Source organism: Lonchura striata, chromosome 1 (genome assembly GCF_050655825.1).
Source record: "Lonchura striata isolate lonStrDom1 chromosome 1, ASM5065582v1, whole genome shotgun sequence".
In the NCBI taxonomy this organism is placed as follows: domain Eukaryota; kingdom Metazoa; phylum Chordata; class Aves; order Passeriformes; family Estrildidae; genus Lonchura; species Lonchura striata.
The window spans coordinates 72,346,023-72,364,581 of record NC_140703.1 but is presented as its reverse complement, the minus strand read 5'-3'; the positions used below and the strand labels follow the sequence as shown (position 1 = coordinate 72,364,581).

Sequence of the window (18,559 nt, the reverse complement as noted above, 5' to 3'; positions counted from 1 at the left end):
GCTACAGATCTCATGATAGTTGTTTAAAGACTTGCCCATGCAAACACAGGCAGTTAAAGTTCATACTTTAATTATATACACCTTCTTACATGCAATTAAAGAAAAAGCGGGATTAAGGGGAATGGATCTACTCTGGCTTGTGCTTCAGAAAAAAAACCTCACAGCCAGAAGACTGCAAAGATTTCTGTTCTGATATTCATGGCAGTACATTATGTATCTGGTGTACTTGCAGTCTTTCAAGGAAAAAATAAATCATGTTGAAGAACAGCTACTGAACAGCTACTATGGGGGAAAAGTGTATTGGACTTTAGAGGGCAAAATTTATTTCACAATTAGGTTCATTAAAGTGAATTGTTCAGTATAACATTTTTATCCTCTACTCAAGACCCATAAGGTAGCTTCTTCTCATAGGGGTTGGAGAATAAAAACTGTACTAGTAAGAAAAGATTAGTTACCTGTTGCAGGTTTGATGTTTTAAAATGTTTTTATGGTAATAAACCCTGTTTATAAACACTGAATGACATTCCACAGGATAAGATAACTATGAAAGTCCATTATACAAAGAACAGTAACTAAGGAAAAACTTAAATGATGTTAACACCATTAATGGTTCTCAGTCTTTAATTGTTAAGTGAAAGCAATGGCTGTACAGATCACTCTTTTCTCTCTTCTTAAAGGATTATGTCTAAAATCTTTAATAGTAATGAGAGCTCCACATCATTGATACATTAGCCTCACCCGCATCATCATTCAGTCATTTCTACATCAGTTATTCCAAGTTCCTTGTGGTTTTGTTTGTCTACCAAGACAGAGTAACAAATATGTTGAAAAACCCAGAAAAGTAATAATTGTGAGATTTTAATTTTCCTTTCAAATTATGATACTCAATGTCACTTAGCTGTAATAGTGGCTGAATTTCAGAGAGAGAAGGTTGACCTCTTTTTCTTTAGATTAAAACAATTTCAGGCATTTTGCATAAGAGGCAGGAGATGTCTCATACTACATATTAGCTACTTCTTCAAATGCTCATAAAATATGTAAAAAATTAAAATAATTTACAAAAATATTTTGTGTAATATTTTTGTGTAGTCTTTTAATTCTGGTGGGAGTAACATGATTTTATTTTTTTTTTCTTATCTGCTTAATATTTTTTGAATTTTTAAAGGAGGAAAACAAATATAATTGAAAGCTAGAAAACAAGGTTTAAAAAACATTGTAATTGAGATTCAAGAATAGACATGTTAGACAAAGAAAATTTTAAATAGCATATTATATTAACATTAATAATATGTTCTAATAGCAATGTGCATATACTTATATGATATTAATAATTATGTCATTAATATTTATATAATATTGTGCTGTCAGTGACTGCCTTTCAGCTCTACTTAAAAATGTGCAAAGGGTTAATTGTGGCCATTCCATAGTTATTATGCAAATGTGCATTGCAGGGTATGCAAACAGTTAACTAGGCCATATAAATTTCTTTGCGGGTTTCCACAAATTACACTGCAGGGATCCAGCTGTTTTGATCTGATGACACTAGTTTACAATTCAAACTGCAATATGCTATATAACACAAAAATTTCAACAAAGCAAGGTTGGGGAAGATTAAATACATTACAATGGAAGGACTGAAAGTAATTATAAAATTTTCACCTAATCATGAGAGTTTGGTTTTTCCCTGTCTTTCTGTTTTTTTTCTGAAAATCCTTTTCCACATGGATTCCAAAGGTTTCTCATCTTTTTCTCTGAACAACAGGATTGCCTAAACTGTCTTTCATCTTTCAGGAAGATGCTCCAACAGCACCTCTTTGTTGTTGCTTAATCATTGGTCTGCTTCTGTGTTCACAAAGACAAAATGTGCATTCCTAAATGCACTAAAGTGTGAAGCCTTGCTGTACTTCTGATGTTTGTACTATAATAATACCCACCTAGCCCAATGCAACATACACAAAAAATGAACATAATATTCAATGAAGACACTGTATGCAGATTGTAAAATGAGTTCTCACTTCTTTCAGCTGACAGTTTGTTTAATTTCCATTCTCAGTTTGTATACAATGGCACAAGAATTTAAAGATATTGAAATTGTCTTTTCACTGTACTGGTTTTGTTTAGCACTATCACCTTTTTCATGCCCACAAATACTGTGAATTTTCTTGCATGTGAATGAACATACTCCATGTAAAGTGGTGTCATGGTTTAGGGGTGGTGAGTGTTCTCCAATTCTAAGTATTCCTATCAAAACCTTGCTGCCACTTGCTCCCTCTCCCCTCCAATTGGAAGCACAAAAGGCAAGGATCATGGGTTGAAATAAGAACAGTTTGCTGGAAACAGCAGTGAGATAAGAAAACAAACAGTAACAGCAACAACATTAACAAGAGAAGGTATAGCACCAAGAAATTACTTGCACAGAAAGCCTGCAACCAAAAAAAAATAAAAATACCAATCAGTTCTTCCATGAAAACATTCATGTTTTCTTCCACTGAAAGGAATGTTCTTTTCCTCAGAAGCCAGAGTCTCTTCTTCCCCACCCTTGGCAATGACCTGCTAGGGTTTAGAAAAACGTCAGGGTCCTGGACACAGCACTTCAACAATGTCTCCTTCCAGTTGATGCAAAAAATTAACCTTGTCCTGGCCAAAACCAGAACAAGAGGAAAGAGTAGATGCACTGATGACTGTGAAGAAAAGCATGCATAGTACAAGCACCAGTGGTGAAAATTTTATCATGAAACCTCACCAGTTCTTCTGAATTCCAATTTGAAAGGGTTTTATTGAATGCTAAGCTTTTTGCTGAAAGTATAAAATGATAATCATTGAAAAATTATTAATGGAATTACCACTGGTTATGAGTCTTAACCAGTTAAGTAGTTCTGTATTTAAATTATGTTGTCTAATGGTATGTTATTATCAGTTGCTTTGTGACAACATAACAAAGTACTTGAGTAACACAGTTCAGAGCAGTTCAAAGGGGAATTTTATTTACATGAAAATAACAGCCATTTATGAACAAAAACAATGAAAATATATTTTTACAGTTGAAATATACTGAAAATACTTATTTTAATGGAATTGGTATTCTGTCTTCAGCATTTCCTACAAATAAGTAATTCCTGAAAATAGTACAAAATATCATGCTTTTGTTCAGGCTTGCTTTCCTAAGCAGGCTAAAGGATAAGTTTTCAAATTACTTTTGAAAAACATAGCTATCTTAAGTGACTATTTCAGAGCTGTCAGAATAGGGTTTTGAACTTGATGCCCAAACTAACCTCGGTCCAACAATAACATTCGTGATAGACAGTTTTTCAACATCTTTCATTAATCAATTTAAGAATCTCCTGGACTTCAGAATCACTCAAATGACAGAGACCAGTTTCTAAGTCTTGCATGGAAAGAGGTGCAGTAGAGCCAAGGAAATATTCTGTCATGGTTATATATTTTTAGAGGACAATTACAAGTGTGAAGAACATGCAGGTCTTTCATGGGCAGCTCATATGTATTATTACAGGCATGAACTTCATGCCTTCCATGCAACACATGCAATGTCTGAATACATGGGAAGTTTCATGAGGTCAAACATCTGCAGTGTTACTGGTTGTTCACAAGTTTGATCTATCATTTAAAATCTGTGAAAAATCTTTTGGCAGCTAATCAGCATTAAGTATCTGGTTTAAATCAGCAAATAGGCAAGAAGTAATTTGATTTAAATGGATCCAAATAAAATAGGTGTTGACAATTAGAAAATACTTCTAAATAACAAACTGTCGTGATAGAGCTTGATCCTATGAAATATGGCCAAATCTACAAAAATCCACAGGGAATGTGCTGATTGTATTGGTTGTTGAATAGAGCACCAAGAAATTACACTTCCAATTCAGTAGTTTATTTGCAGTAGCTTTTCTATTGTGCTACTGCTGACCTGATGCAAATAAGATGTCTTCATGGTCCATTTAAAAGATATAAGAATTTTCATTCTGAAACTCAATTGCCATTTTATCTGCAGTGTGGGTTGCCAGTATTTCTTACTCTTAGTCACTGTGTGCTGCTTCCCTGTAAAATAGTTAACAGAGAAAAGATAACATTTACCAAAGTCATTGTACATTTTGCAGGTTTCTTGCTTCTCCTAACACAACTAACTTGTGTACATCCAGGTGTCTAAGTCACCACTTCCTCTCGGTGGCTGTTTCGAATGCTCCTACACAACCAGTTTCATGGCTAGTCCACTGACAAATCACGTTTCAGATAGTACTAAAGACCTGTTGTTCTTCTTCTCTGAGTCTATCTTGAATCTTGGCAGACTTCACAACACAACTATGAGGTCTGCCTGTCTAAGGCTTTCCTTTCAGCCCACCTTTCTAAACCATCCCAGACTTAAAAAAAGATTTCTTTCTGACTTCACCAGACTGTGGGGAGCACTGTGCTCCAGGACGGTGTAGATGAATAGAGATGAGAGATCTCTGAAGGCTGCTCTTCGGATATAAGGTTTATTAGGGATGGAGAAAGGTCTTGCTTGGAGGTGCCAGACGCAGCACGTGGCAAGGCTCGAAGGGATGGGGTAGGGGAGAGACAAGAGGATGCTCTAGGAGAGGGTGGAGGTCTTAAGAGGGGGGAAGATCCAAGAGAGAGGAAGTTCCAAGAGGAGGGGAAGTTCCAAGAGGGCATCTGGCCCCTCGGAGACCCCTTATCAGGGGCCTTCAAGGTGGGCTGGAACAAGGCTCGGGCCAATGGGGTTACAGGCACTTGATGTTTTAGGGGGGAGGGTTACAGGTGCAGGGTGAACCATACATTTTAGGGGGTGAGATGGAACAGTCCACTTGACTTTTGGACTTATCTGTAGGTAAGGGTATTGTCCAGCCAGCAGGAAGGACCGTTCTCATCCTTGCTGTATTATTTATGAATAATTATATTTATCCATCCTTCCCAACACCAGACAGGTCAGAGGTTATTTTCCTATGTGATTTTAGCTCGTGAACATATAAGTCAGTAATATGGAAAGTTGATTCTCCCAAAAGAAACAGCCCAACAGTATCAGTTCTGATGAAAGGATTTCTACTGTAATTATGTAATAGTAGAACACTAAATCTCTTAAAAATAATGAAATATTATGTTAGGGAGAAAAACTTAATCCTTCTGAAAGCATTCAGTTGTCTAGGCAAGCACTGCCTATTTACTATGATCAAAGCAATTTTTGGCAGTATTAATAATGCGCAGAAACAACAGAACTGTTTTCTGTCAGGAATAAAATGACCCGTGCAGGGAACAATGCTGTCCTGGGAGATGTCCCCTGTGGAATTTCTGAAGGGCTGAAAACAATTACAAAACTCATAGGTTTTTTGCTGAAATGCAAAAAACCTCACCTCATTAAACAGGAGTACATAATACATTATGTATAAAGCACTCAACTCACTAAATAAACATTTTACAACAGGGTAAAAAATGGAACAGAGAAGAACAGGAATCACAAAAATCCTATCTTGTTGTTAAATTACATGCTTTTGGAAATCATTCTGGTAGAAATGTCTACAAGATCTAGGCATACACATATGAAAAAGTCATTGCAGGCTCTCTTTTGATGGAGGGAAGTTAAGCAGTTCATTGGATGTCTACAATTCACATCTAACATGAGTCAGATAAATAATTACCAGTAGGGAGACCTATCTCCATTAACCATAAAGGGAGTACAGTTTGACTGGCTCAGATATTCAGGGCTAAATTGTTCATATCTAACATGAGATGAATTCCAACCTCAGAGACCACTGTAATGAGCCTGCATAAGACCATGAAGATGTGACAATTAATTAACTCTTTGGCAACTGGTCTGTACTGCAGAATTCGCCGTGCAGGTGTAGGGAGCAGGAACACAAGAAACAGGCAAAGCAGTCTGCCTTGTGAAGGGGGCATAGAAGCGATGCAAACAAATTTACATGCGAGTACTCACCACACAGAAACCAGCAACACCCTGACTGCTCTGGTCCAGCAGGACCAGAAAGGATCCCTTCCTTCCCCACCACCCCCTGCACATGGCAGGAGGCTGTATAGGATAACCTCAGAGTCCTGGCCATGCCTTTCCTGCCTACTGCAAATGCTAACAGCATCCCAGCCATAATCAGGGCATAGCTGTACTACTCATGGGCAAGAACTGCACAGCTTAATTCACAAAGTTTGTCTCTGGTTGTTACCAGATAAGAGTTACTGCATCCTTTTCTGTAAGTTATTTATTGAGAAGAAATCTGTGTGGAAGTAGGGGTGAAGGTTTGTTTAGTCATCTTATGGAACCCATTGTGTGTATAAATGTCACAATATCTTATGGCAGCACATGGTAACAGAGATTTCAGATAAGGTCAACCTTTGTGTAATATGGTTTACTATACAATAATTAGGTGGAAAAGAGACAAAAACTATTATCAATTTATATTTAAACAGCATTCTGTAATGAGTACTATGTGCTTGAGTAATATACAGAACTAAAAAACATAATCTTATATTTTTAAACAAACATATTTAATCTGGTGAATATTAAGTAACATCTTGTAAATCTTGTAAATGTTTTGCACTAAGATTAAGCCAAGTTATTTCAGAATCTATAATTCCTCAATAATAAATTGTTATACTATTTTCAGCAATGAAAATATTTATATACATAGTCTATGAGCAACTGAGACTGATAGCAGAAAAAGAATTATTATATCATAATGTCTGTAAGCAAAATTACATTTTGAACTGCCAATTATTTGGTCTCATTTTTGAATATAAATAAACAAGAAATTAATTTCTTTTGGTGGAAGGGCAGAAATAAGATGACTACTGCATATGTACAAGGGGCTAATGCATAGGATTATGTTTAATTGTAAATTTATATGGTATTCTCTGTCTTGCTAGGAAGCTAAAGGAAAAAGATGACATCTTTCTAAAGATGAGGGTTAGAACTGAGAGCCACAAGCATGTATGTCACAGACACAAGATGGCTCTGCAGGAAACTTGAACAGAGGCAAGGATGTCTTTTCATAATGTTTTGAAAGCAGTGTGAGCATGGTGATCTCATTGATAGGAGGAAATTCAGAATTGAGAGTACACCTTGTGTGAAACCTTTCTGAAGGCACTCTCATTTGGGAGCATTATATTATAAGAAAGTGGACCATTTTTTGGATGTAAGATGCCTGTGGACATACCTGGCTCATGGGAAGGACTTGAATTTGCAATACATATTTTGTTACTGACATCCATGATTGGGTTGGGGTTTTTTTGCTTTATCTGGGTGTGAGATGCATATTGCCCACTGTTGTTCTTGATAAGCAGCTTCAGCTCCTGAGTTTTTATTCTTTTGGCCAAAATGGTAAGCTTTAATGAGTGGTTTGAATTGTTGGTGGTCTCTGTGCTGTAAAAGTGGAAGTTAGTGAATATTCTCATGTTTTAAGGAAGTGCAAGCTTGTAAGATTTCCTTAAATCCAAACAATACTTCTTTAAGAACTGTAGTATAAAGTGAAGTTGTTTAAACCCAGTAGGCAATGTTTTTAATGTTTTTATTTTCTGTACATCATAAAGAATAATTTGATTTCTTTACATACATACTCTGAAGCCTAATATATGTATTGGCATTCCAACTGATACGTACTTGTGAGCTGTAGATTATGGTATGATCCCATTAAATATTTTATGATAGGAGAATTAGAATATTATGACAAATAGAAGGAAAGTTTTGCCATTCTTTATAGGATGAAATAAATTTAAGCCTCCTGAAAACAGCAGTTAATGCAGTTCATTTATTAAAACATGATGTTAAGTGTATCAAAAACTAAGATGTAAGTTGAAAAGGGCAGGATAAAAATGCTTTTCCCGGTAAGACTTCATAACAGTTTCTAGTTCCTAGCTCTTACAATTTTATCTTTATATTTTCCTTGGAGTTTTTTATAAATATTGTCATTTAAGCAACTAAGCAGTTTCCTTTCTTTTTTTGTTTTCTTTACATAGCAGATGGTACGTGAACAGTACATGACAACGACACCAGGCACGAGCCTAGAGAGGCCGAAGAATGAATATATCTACAAAATTGGAATTTATGGCTGGAGAAAGCGTTGTCTCTACCTGTTTGTTCTCCTCCTGCTTATCATCCTAGTTGTGAATTTTTCTTTGACAATTTGGATTCTTAAAGTGATGTGGTTTTCCCCAGTAAGTGTCCTCTTTAATTTTCCATTCTTGACTTCTCTTCCCTGCCTTACCCTTTCACTTATTTTGTATGTACACCAGCTTCTCTGTAGGTAATAGATGGTGCTTTTTTCTTTCTTCTCAACTGTGATTTGTAATTTGGCTGAAAGTAAGTTAGAAAAATCTATTTTTGAATGTACTTCCTCATATGTAATTTCTGCATTAGTAATAATTCTTGAAATACTGAGGTTGTTGATGCTTTAAATTACAGTGAATTCTAGCCATTCTGTGAGAATGTATTTTACTGTTGTCTCATAATCTCTGTTTAGTTGATAGTTTACAAATGTGTATGCTGTAATTTTATCTCATAGATAATTCCTCAGTTAAAATATTGCTGACAGCTGCTGTAGTTTTTTAGCTTCTTTCTCCAAATTATAAGCATCTAAAATTTAACAATTTATTTGCCCAATTAATTATTATCACTACTTATTATTATTATTATTATTATTATTATTATTATTATTATCACTACTTCATGCTTGAGGCTAAGCAGCTATATAATTCAGAAGTAAAATTAATAACTTTCTACTGTCATATATATTTTAATATTTATAATGGAATTTTGCATGTAGTCGATTAAAGGGTAAGTTCCAGAAGTCTGCAAGATATGACTTTAGTGAGAATGGAATAAAATGCATCAATGAATATTGAAGCTTAGCTAATTTGCTTCTAACATGGAGTTGTGATACACAGATGATTTGAATAGACTTGTTACAAGAAAAACCATAATAACAAATTTTTACAGCTCTGCCATGGCTAGTGAAGAAGGTTTCTCTTATCTATTGTTATTACACCTCTATCACTAAGTGAAGACCACTTTATCTTAATATAAATATTTCTATGCTCACTAAAAAGAAAGTATGTTAATTTTCAGTACTACTTACTAATACAGTTTTTAGTGCTTTAATTCCTGTAAGAGGTCTTCCCCTACATGAATTCTTTACAGCACTGTTACTATCATACATATTACAGTGCAAAACATCCCATATAATTTTTATCTTATGCAGCTCACATGAAAGATATGCCTTTAGTGCCTGCATGTCGTAGATCACATAGAACATGAAAAACTTACATTTTTTTTTCTGGCTCAGGGTCCTATTTTTACAGAGTTTTAAAAAATATTTTATGTTGATTTGATTTCTTCATATGAACCTGGGTATTTCTTCTCCGATACCAGTGAGGACTAAAAATAAAACAACACTAGACAGTCAACTTATAGGAATACCCATCTCCTTGTAGTTCCTGTGTGGAAGGTACCAAATGCCTTGATCTGCTGAGGGACAGTGTTCTTCAGCTTTTGCAACCAGAGCAGTGGAGTAACAGCTCTAGCAGTGCAGGTTTACATCCTTTCACAGAGTGGGCTGTGAATGCCACAATTACAAGGAATTTCCTAATTCTGTGTGAAAGAATCTATATGTCTGATGTGCCCAATTGGATAGTGATTTAACTGTAATGCCTTCATCAATTTGGGATAATTTTAGGGAAATACTGAAATTCATATAAATATCAACTGTAAATACATTTGTGCAAAGTGCACATGTATGTCACAATTCTCAACAAAAGAACATGTGATGTTAAGAGGAGAGAACTTCTTTTACTGGGTGCTATTTTAATAGACTACATCTCTCAAGACAAGAAGTAACTGAGGATACCAGAAATATCACCCAGAGAACTGAGTCTAAGAAGGATGTTTAGTGCACGATCAAAGTCTGGAAGTATATAATTGAAGCATCACAGTTCTTTCCTCTGTCTAAGGAAACACGTATTGTGAAGAATTAGTGTGATAGTTATAAGAAATTGCCAATACGATCATAAAAACCTTTTCATGATGGAATTAAGCATTTATTTCTCAAAGTATTTTGTTGCTGTTTAAAAAGAGAAGTATCAGTATAGTGTCACAATTAGATTTTTATGATTCGTGAGTTCCAAGCTTGACAAGTATTTGCTGTTTAGGAAATGAGTTGATTCATGTTTATCATACTTAACCAATTAAGAATTTCCATGATTGGGAAGAGTTGTAAAGTAATTGTGAAATATTATCCTATTATCTGTTATTTAGCAAATATTAATCTGTCAACTGTGATAACACTTATATTTATTAATTGTATTCAGGTATACTGTATAGAGATTATAGGACTTATTATGTTTAATATTCATAATAGATACTGTATTTTTAGCTAATACTTTAAAAGCATTTGATCCTAGTTTTAAAAAAATTCTTTAAGATCACTCTTAAAAATATCACTTTTAACAATATTTAAATATTGACAGCTAATAAGATATTAACAGCTTTTTCTCTAAAATAATACAAGAAACAAGTTGTATTCTCACTAAGGTTGATAAGCTTATTTAGGAAAAAAAGTCGCAAACATTTAAAAATATATTTTTATAGCAGAATCCTGAAGAGAGTTTACACTGAACAAAAATTTTATACATAACATGACTGCAGTATATAATTATATAAGGAAAACAGTTTTTCAATAATAGGGGCACTGGTGCTTTCATGATTGATCGACATGATTCTATAGCACAGCCATTTCTTCAGCCCACTCAGAGCTGACAAACTGGTTATTTAGACATCAAAGTTTCTTTAGTTATATAAAAAGTGTTCTCTTTTTCTATAAAACATCCTTGACTCTTTCATTAAGTAATAACTTGCAGTAATAAGTTGCATTCAAAAATCACATGCTATGTCTATTCAGAGATCCAGAATAAAATAATAATGAAATTATGAACAGAACTTGAAGAAGCTCTGGCATTGAATTAATCCATGCACACATGTCCTGCCTTAACCCCCATAAAACCAGACAGTGTGATAAATACTAGCAAAGAAGCTAAGCTGATAAAGGAGAACATGAACCAGACATAGATATGCTGCAAGATGAATAGAGTTTGATCTCCTTTTACGAATTTGGAGTGATGAAAGACAGAAACTTTTCTAACCTCTATTGTTTGAGTGGCCTTCAGCATCAAATGTAGATTACTAAATTGAACAGAATTCATTGTTTCATTTCATTTCATAAAAGCTAGACTAAAAGAGAAAAACCTGAACAGAGAATATATCCCTTTTCTCATGCTGCCCAATTAAAAAACATATGGGCATCTCCAAGTTGTGCACATTAATTCAAAGGTATCAGCTGTCTCTCATTCATTTTTTTTCCTTTTCTGTCTAGGAGTTCAGAGGGACAGGGTCTCAAGTTTTTTTTTGTGGGAATAAGCGAAGAAACCTGTGAGTTCATTATATTCAGCTGTTTCAGAGAAGACATTCAAATAATTATGCCTTGAGTTTGGTGAATATGATAAAATAGAATAGTTTTTAAAATAGCATCATTTTCTGTACAAAAATCAGTTTGAAAAAGGGTTGGGTTTTTTCCCCAGGACAACATATCACATTTTGCATGTAATGAAAATTTCAGATTCTGTTTCTAGCATAATGAGGCTTTCTGAGCACTAAAGGGGACTGCTAGTTTTAAGAGTTTAGAAAACTTAAGGTATTTAAGGCTGCAAGGATGTCAGAAGTCCTGTGGACAATTCTGAAGGATCCATCAGGTCTGAAAGAGAGAACCTTCGATGTCTCTGATATCTGCTGAAAGACAAGTGTAGCAGGATGGAAGCAGTGAAGATTTCTAGAGGGTGTCAACAACTTCTGAAGAGGACACAGAGGTATCACACAGGTGGATCTGCTATTCACAGGATCTCATGGGAGACAGATCTGAAGGATAAAGTTACCCAGAAAAGCTAGATCAACTTTCAGGACTGTATCCTGCAAATGTAGGAATGATCACTCCTGATAGCTAGAAAGATAAAAATCCTGGCTTAGCTAGGCAGGTTACTTGTGATGGAGCTTCAGTGAAAAAGCAGTATAGAAGAGTTGGAAGCAGATACAGACTACAAAGAAGAAATTTCTAAACAATGTCTGGGCCAGGAAATATGTCAAGCTTTCCGTGTCAGGAATGCCAAAGCTCAGCTTCAGTTAAGAATAACAAAGGGCAAATGTCAACAAGATAGTATGCATCCATTGGTGCAGAGAGAACTGATTCTCCTGCAGTCACCCTCTACAGTGTTTGAAAGGTTTTGGAGACTGGGGAGATCCTTGATGACTGAGTGAATGCAAGTGTTGCACTTGTCTTTAGAAAAGGGGGCCATGGGTTTACCAAGGGTGAATGATGCCTGACCAATCTGATTGCCACTTTATGTTAAAACGTCTGGAATTGTAGATGATGGGAGGACACAAAATATCATTTACCTTGACTTCAGCAAGTCTCCTGACTCTCTCCCACAATATTCCATTACCCTAGATAGGATATTACAGCCATGAGGAGTGGACAAACACATAAGTATAAAAAGTAAACTGCCTGGGTAGTTGGGCTCAGAATGTAGATGCTAATGTGTTGTGGAGGGCAGTAATAAGCATTGCAGTTGTTTTGTCCTAGCTCTTATCCTTTTCAAAAACTTAATAAATGACTTGGAGGAGGTGACAGGATGCTTGCTCACTGAATTAGCAGGTTATACCAGTTTTGGGGGTACCATTCAAAATTTCCAAGGCTCAGGCTGGAGGTCACACTAGCTCTAGTCCAGGATTGTCATGCTAGGTCTCATGAACTCAGGTGTGAAAAATGCACCTGATCAGGTGATTACCATTCCTGATGCTCTAACAAATCTTCCTCAGAAACACCTCATTAATTCAGTTATTGTATTATTTAGGTTTTGCCACTTTACCATAACATCAGGATCAGTTGTGTGCCAAAGATTATGTCTGGATTTTTTTTGCCTCTGATGAAGAAACCTGTTTTCCATGGATTTTAGTGGATGGTCTTCTAGAATAAGAAAGGAAATTGCACTGTATTTCATTTTTATAAGGGCAGATAGTAATAAAACTATAGTGTTCACCAGGATAACTTCAGTGTGGAGTTTCCTCTGACAAAAATTTTAAGCACAGTGTAAGAGAAGTAGATAGGTCTTTATAGTTTTAGATGCACTGCTAGTTAAACATAATTCAAATCTGTGGTCAGTCTGAAGTTCTCCTGCCATCCATATCAAACCTTATCTGTATTTGAGTCTAACATGAAGAAAGTCAAGTCCTAATGCTAATCCTTAGAATAACCCCTGTGTCACCTTATCATGACAGGGAGTGACTTGGTCTGTGGAGTGCCAAGTCAAGCAGTGTCCAATATCCAGTCCAGCAGTGCATATCCTAAGCATGGTTCTTCCTAAGAATAGGACAAATGTTTAGCCTGCTTTTGTGCCTGCACCTCAGCTGGACATAGAGACAAAGGCAATGACAACTGGGAGGGTTTCTGCACATTTAAGATAGACTATGGGCTTTTAAATCCTCCGTTATGAATATAAATTTCTTTCACTGGAATAAATAGGGCAATTGTCACAGTTGTACCGAAACATACAGGTTTTCTAGATATTATTGACAGGTGTTTTCTTCTTTTGGCCTACTTTTAATTAGGGAGTACACTACATGTGTAGCCATTCCCAGAAACTTCTGTCACAGACATAGCATTCTTCTAAACTTCTGGGGTACCCATTAAAAATTATTATAGGCAAATTATTAAAAGTTATTTTTATTTTTCAAAGTTTTCTGTAAGGCAATAGTAATTTGGTGATAGTTCATTTAATAAGAAATGTTGAAAAGCAAACTATATATAATCTTACTATATATACATATTAGTTAGGCGATAATTGTATGCTCTACATCTATAAATACAATATCTATTTTGAAATAAAAAACTGATTTTGTAATAAAATACTTGTGTAAACAACTATTCAAGTACTTGATAAATTCAGGCACTGAAGATGGAGGGAGTTACTTAAGGAAATATAGAAATATGAAACTAGGAATGTAATGAATTAAGAAAGCAAAATTTTAACTGAAAATCAGTTAAAACTTTCTGACAGTGAGACTTAACAGACTGTGTAATAGCATATCTTATTAAATTGGAGATGCTCAACCATTTGGAACACCTAAAACCAGAGCAGACAGCAATGAAAATGTACAGTGAAGAACACTTACAGCAAGAGCTCTCCTTCTCTAAAGACATACATTACTGAACTTGTACAGCCTTTCAGTGCATTTTGTGATTAACAGTGGGTCCTCCATGGAATTAGTTGCCATTTTGAGAATGTTGCATTACCTTAATACTTAAATAAATTACTGAATTTTTCATAAATTCTCATCCAAATTTTCACGTCAGAACATGAGCATGCCGTAGTTTCTATTCTGAATAATCCTAAACAGCTTTATCTTGCAGTTTTTCTGTTAAGTTAAATACAATTTGCCTCCAATCAGGCTACAGTCATTCCCATTGTCTCTATCAGACAAATATTTAAATATTTTATGCCAAGATTAATAATTGATTAGAAAGATACTGAGGTACTTACTGCAGAAAGCTGTTGCCGAAGTCTTTTCAGTAGTGATACATATTTTCATTTAAATATATTTTCTTAAAGCATTTGATTATTCTGTATTATATTATGAATCAAATCATGTGTATGTAAAAGAGTGTGGAGGAACACTTAAGTGTACTGTTGGAATAATTTATAATATTTATAAAAAGTTATAAAAAATCTGAGTACAGTGAGATTAGAGTGTGCATGCAAGTTTAAGAACTGAATTTAAGAAAATCCTTTTGACAGCCTTTGCAAACCAAAGGAAAATATTTAATTCCATTTCTTTAGCTAAGTTGAATAATTACAAATGTTAAAATAATAAAATTAATTTTCCAACTTATAAAAACCTAATTTCTGAATAAACACATGTAGCAGTGGGAGTAGAAGTCTATTTCTTCATAGCCAGTTTTTCTAACACAGGAGATGTAATGGCATTTTTAATATCTGTCCAGTACAGAACCAGAGACAGAATTTGGTCTTTGCTGAACAAGGAAATGAAGCTAAACCTGAATCAGTTTTGAGAATGTATTCTTTCCTCTCGAGTAACACCTGTTTTAATTAGTACTATAAGTAAGGAAGTCTGTTATTCTGTATATCAGGACAAAGATAAAAAAGGCAAAAAGAAAAAAATATCTTGAAAATATATGTCTAAAGTATGAATCCTATATTATGAAAAAAAGTTATAAAAATAAGCAAATATCAGTGGCTTGATAATTTGCATAATTCATCGCTGTTTTCTTACAAATCTGTTGAATTCAAAGTGTCCATCTACTTTTCTGAATCTCAAAATATTGTATACCCACTTTGGCACTCTTGTCCACAAATGCTGTTTTAGTTTGTATCCAGCCCTAAGCCAGGTGAGACTAACTTCAGGAGTGCTTGCTGTTGCCAAGGGCTCTGATTTGGCCAATATCTTTGACTGAAATGACTCCACTGTCATCCAAGCAGATGAGTTAGATAACCTCTGTCTGAGCCCAGCAAATAGAGTCCTTGCGACTGAAAATGAGATGAGGCATCAGTAATGTTATTATACCAAGCACGTACTTAGCTCCAAAATTGATATTGTAAGTCAAACAGAGAGTTTCATCAGATTCATTACCAATCCTGTTTTGCTGATTGCTCTTTAACAATCTCTACCCACAGTCCTATTATCTCAATGAAACAGTACACTCTTGTTTGCAAAGCAAGTTCTCTAAATAGTAATTGCTGCAAGAAGTACTGCAGTGCAAGCTGGATCTATAAAGCCATTAATTTAACTAGCTTTGGGGCACAACAAGTGATGTCTTGGTCTGAACTTGCCAAGGTCTTTCCCTGATCTGGCCTGGAAGGAGGATGTAAGGATCCTACAAGAAAGAATAGGATTTAACTGAGTGGAAATGCTGCATCCTTTCTTCTCTGAAGTTAATACCATTACTGGTTTCATTCAGCCACTACAGCATGTGTGGACTTTTAATATATGGAAAAGTTTAATATTCAGGGAGCAGATACTGCAATCAAACATGTTTTTAACTCCTAAGACAGAAACTACTTGATTTGAATTGAATGTGTGTTCAAACTAATGTTGGAATCAACTTTGAGGATTTTTTTGGTGTAACTATGCTAACATATGGGTCAGCTTGTCTTTCCAGTATTTGATCTCTCTCCAAAAGCAGAAAATACACATCTTCCCTTGCAGCTATTAGCTGAAACACAGAGCAGAAGTTCAATTTCTCTTATTCAGAGGAGTCTGATGACTGCATTTGAGTCTAATGCCGAGAAGGTACAGAAACAGTGATGATATGATGTGATATGGTATGACATACAATATGGAGAGTGGTTGACAAAATACAGTGAGCCAGTGTGTATGAGTTTCAGTGTTGGTAGGAAAATAAAAACTATAGTTATTGATCAAATTTAGATGAGTAGAAATACCCATTTTTAAACTGAATGAATGTTCCCCGTGCCTCATATTCATTTCTAAGGGCCACATGCTGACATCAGCAGACCTACATTGTCATACTCCTGGGAGATAAATCCCAGAAATCACCTGATACTCTTTTGTTTCCATATGCCATGGGCAGCATGAGGCCCAGCTACCTGAGAGCAACTCACTGTGAGTGCAAGAACCCTAGAGCTGCATCTGTTTGTTTTCCACTCCTAGTAGTCTGAGGTCTGTGTTTAGAGTCTAAGAGAATGGTAACACATCCAAGATGGCTCTCCCATCCAGATGTTCCACAACACAGTGCATTTTACCTAGAATTCTGCAGTGGTGGCTACTCATTTCAACTGGTTTGTAGTATCCCTATAATTCACTGAAGAGCTAGATGTCAAATGTCTTTTAGACCTGGACTTCTCAAGCTAGTCTTGATGAGCTTTTGTGGGGATTTAGAGATTGAATTTTTGTGGTAGAAGTCTTCGTCTCTTTTTCTTCAAGCACTTACCTACTTGGGAGCATTTTCAAATTATGAAGAAATGTTTCTACTGTAGTTGAAGACATCCTGTCACTGCAGTTAGAATAAGTCAAGCAGTTCTGAAATGAAAACTGGTCACACCTGTGTGAACACTAATGTTAAGTTGCATCTTTGGTGCACAAGAGTTTGGCAGCTGCCAGCAGTCTCCACGCTAGTCAGCTCCTTGCAGCAATAAAACCTGATTGCTGTCTACAGAGATGCCATTTCATCCTTCCCTGCTGTACAGCTGTGGCCCTGCCTCGCTGAGGGCTTGGAGTAATTACAAAATATGTGTCTCAGCTATATCTGTATGTAGAACACTGTGTTACAGCTCAGGGCCAGCAAACTCAAGCAGTGACAGTCACCAGCATCAGGATAACCAGAATCCAGATGTGCCATACATTTCCTGTCTTTAATGAAGCACTTTTTGCCTCCCACCCTACACAATAGCTTGTTGTATGACTCCATCAAAGTCCACATCTAACTGATATTGGGTCCCTTTCCTCGAGTTAGTAGAAATACTTTTATTCAGTTGTTTGAATAGGAACAGAATCAAATCCTTGAAACAGAAAGCATCAAGTTTGTTCATCACTGAGGAAGCCACAATACTCAGTAAAAGGCAATTGGTAATGTAAGAAGCAGAGTAGTTGTTGAAAGAATATTATGTGTAACTATTATGCTCTGCCTTTTCATGGAACTTAGCATTGGATCTCAGTGCATTGGGGTGGTTGTTTACTCTAAATCCCTCTATTTTATATTCCATATAACTTCAATTTGCCAGTTATAAAAGGGACATAATAGAATTCCCCTATCTTGCTGTATTGCATAACTCAATACTTTTGCAATCTTAAAATGCTCAAATATGGTAGTACTAAGAACATAATATTTTTTTGCAGTCACAAAGGTAATAGAAGTGAGGATCAGTATGCAATATCCATATTTTTATTGTTTGCATGAATATAACGAAGTTTATGTTAGTCCTCACAGACAGTCGTTTATGCACATAAACCAAATCTAAATTTCCCTGGGTTTGCACTTCCCAAGTGGTTAATGAGAATGGATAATGAGGCTGTTAGGCAAGTATGTGAGAATGCAAGCTTTGTGTCAATGCCTAAATTAAATATCTGATGAAGAAAATACACCATACTGGAGGACATACTTATACAAAGTAATCCTGAGGGATATGACCAGATTTACTGAAAAAACAGGAACTTTTAGATAAGTTGAAAGAGCTGAGTTTTGTCATGTCTTTTGTCAAAGACATGGCTTTATCCGTCTAGCATTTTCACAATAATCATTGCTGGAAAACCTGAATCCATTAGAAAGAGTGTGATGAGTAAATTGCATCATTTTTTTCCACATAATTTTTTTATTCTATCTCTACTTAAAATTTCTTCCTTCCGAAAGCAGGACAGAGATTGCCACCTAGGAGTTTGTTAATTTTTCCCAGTCTGCTTCAGAGCAAGAATTAATTGCTGCTTCTTCCTCTGCCTTCTTCAATTTCAGATTTGTCAATGTCATTTTTT

The 18,559-nt window shown here is 35.5% G+C and overlaps 1 protein-coding gene across 9 annotated transcripts in view; it reads left to right on the top strand.

Moving 5' to 3' along the window:
- SGCG (sarcoglycan gamma) overlaps positions 1 to 18,559 on the top strand; it is a 105,030-nt gene that overhangs the window by 42,962 nt on the left and 43,509 nt on the right. For 5 of the 9 annotated variants that reach the window (XM_077781462.2, XM_085556727.1, XM_021530619.4 and 2 more), the window contains one exon: positions 7,972 to 8,169. In XM_077781462.2, coding sequence (XP_077637588.2) covers positions 7,975 to 8,169 — 195 coding nt within the window. In that variant the 5' untranslated portion in view covers positions 7,972 to 7,974. The remainder of the gene's footprint in view (positions 1 to 7,971; positions 8,170 to 18,559) is intronic. The other 4 variants (XM_021530623.4, XM_021530622.4, XM_021530621.4 and 1 more) reach the window with 1 other exon arrangement.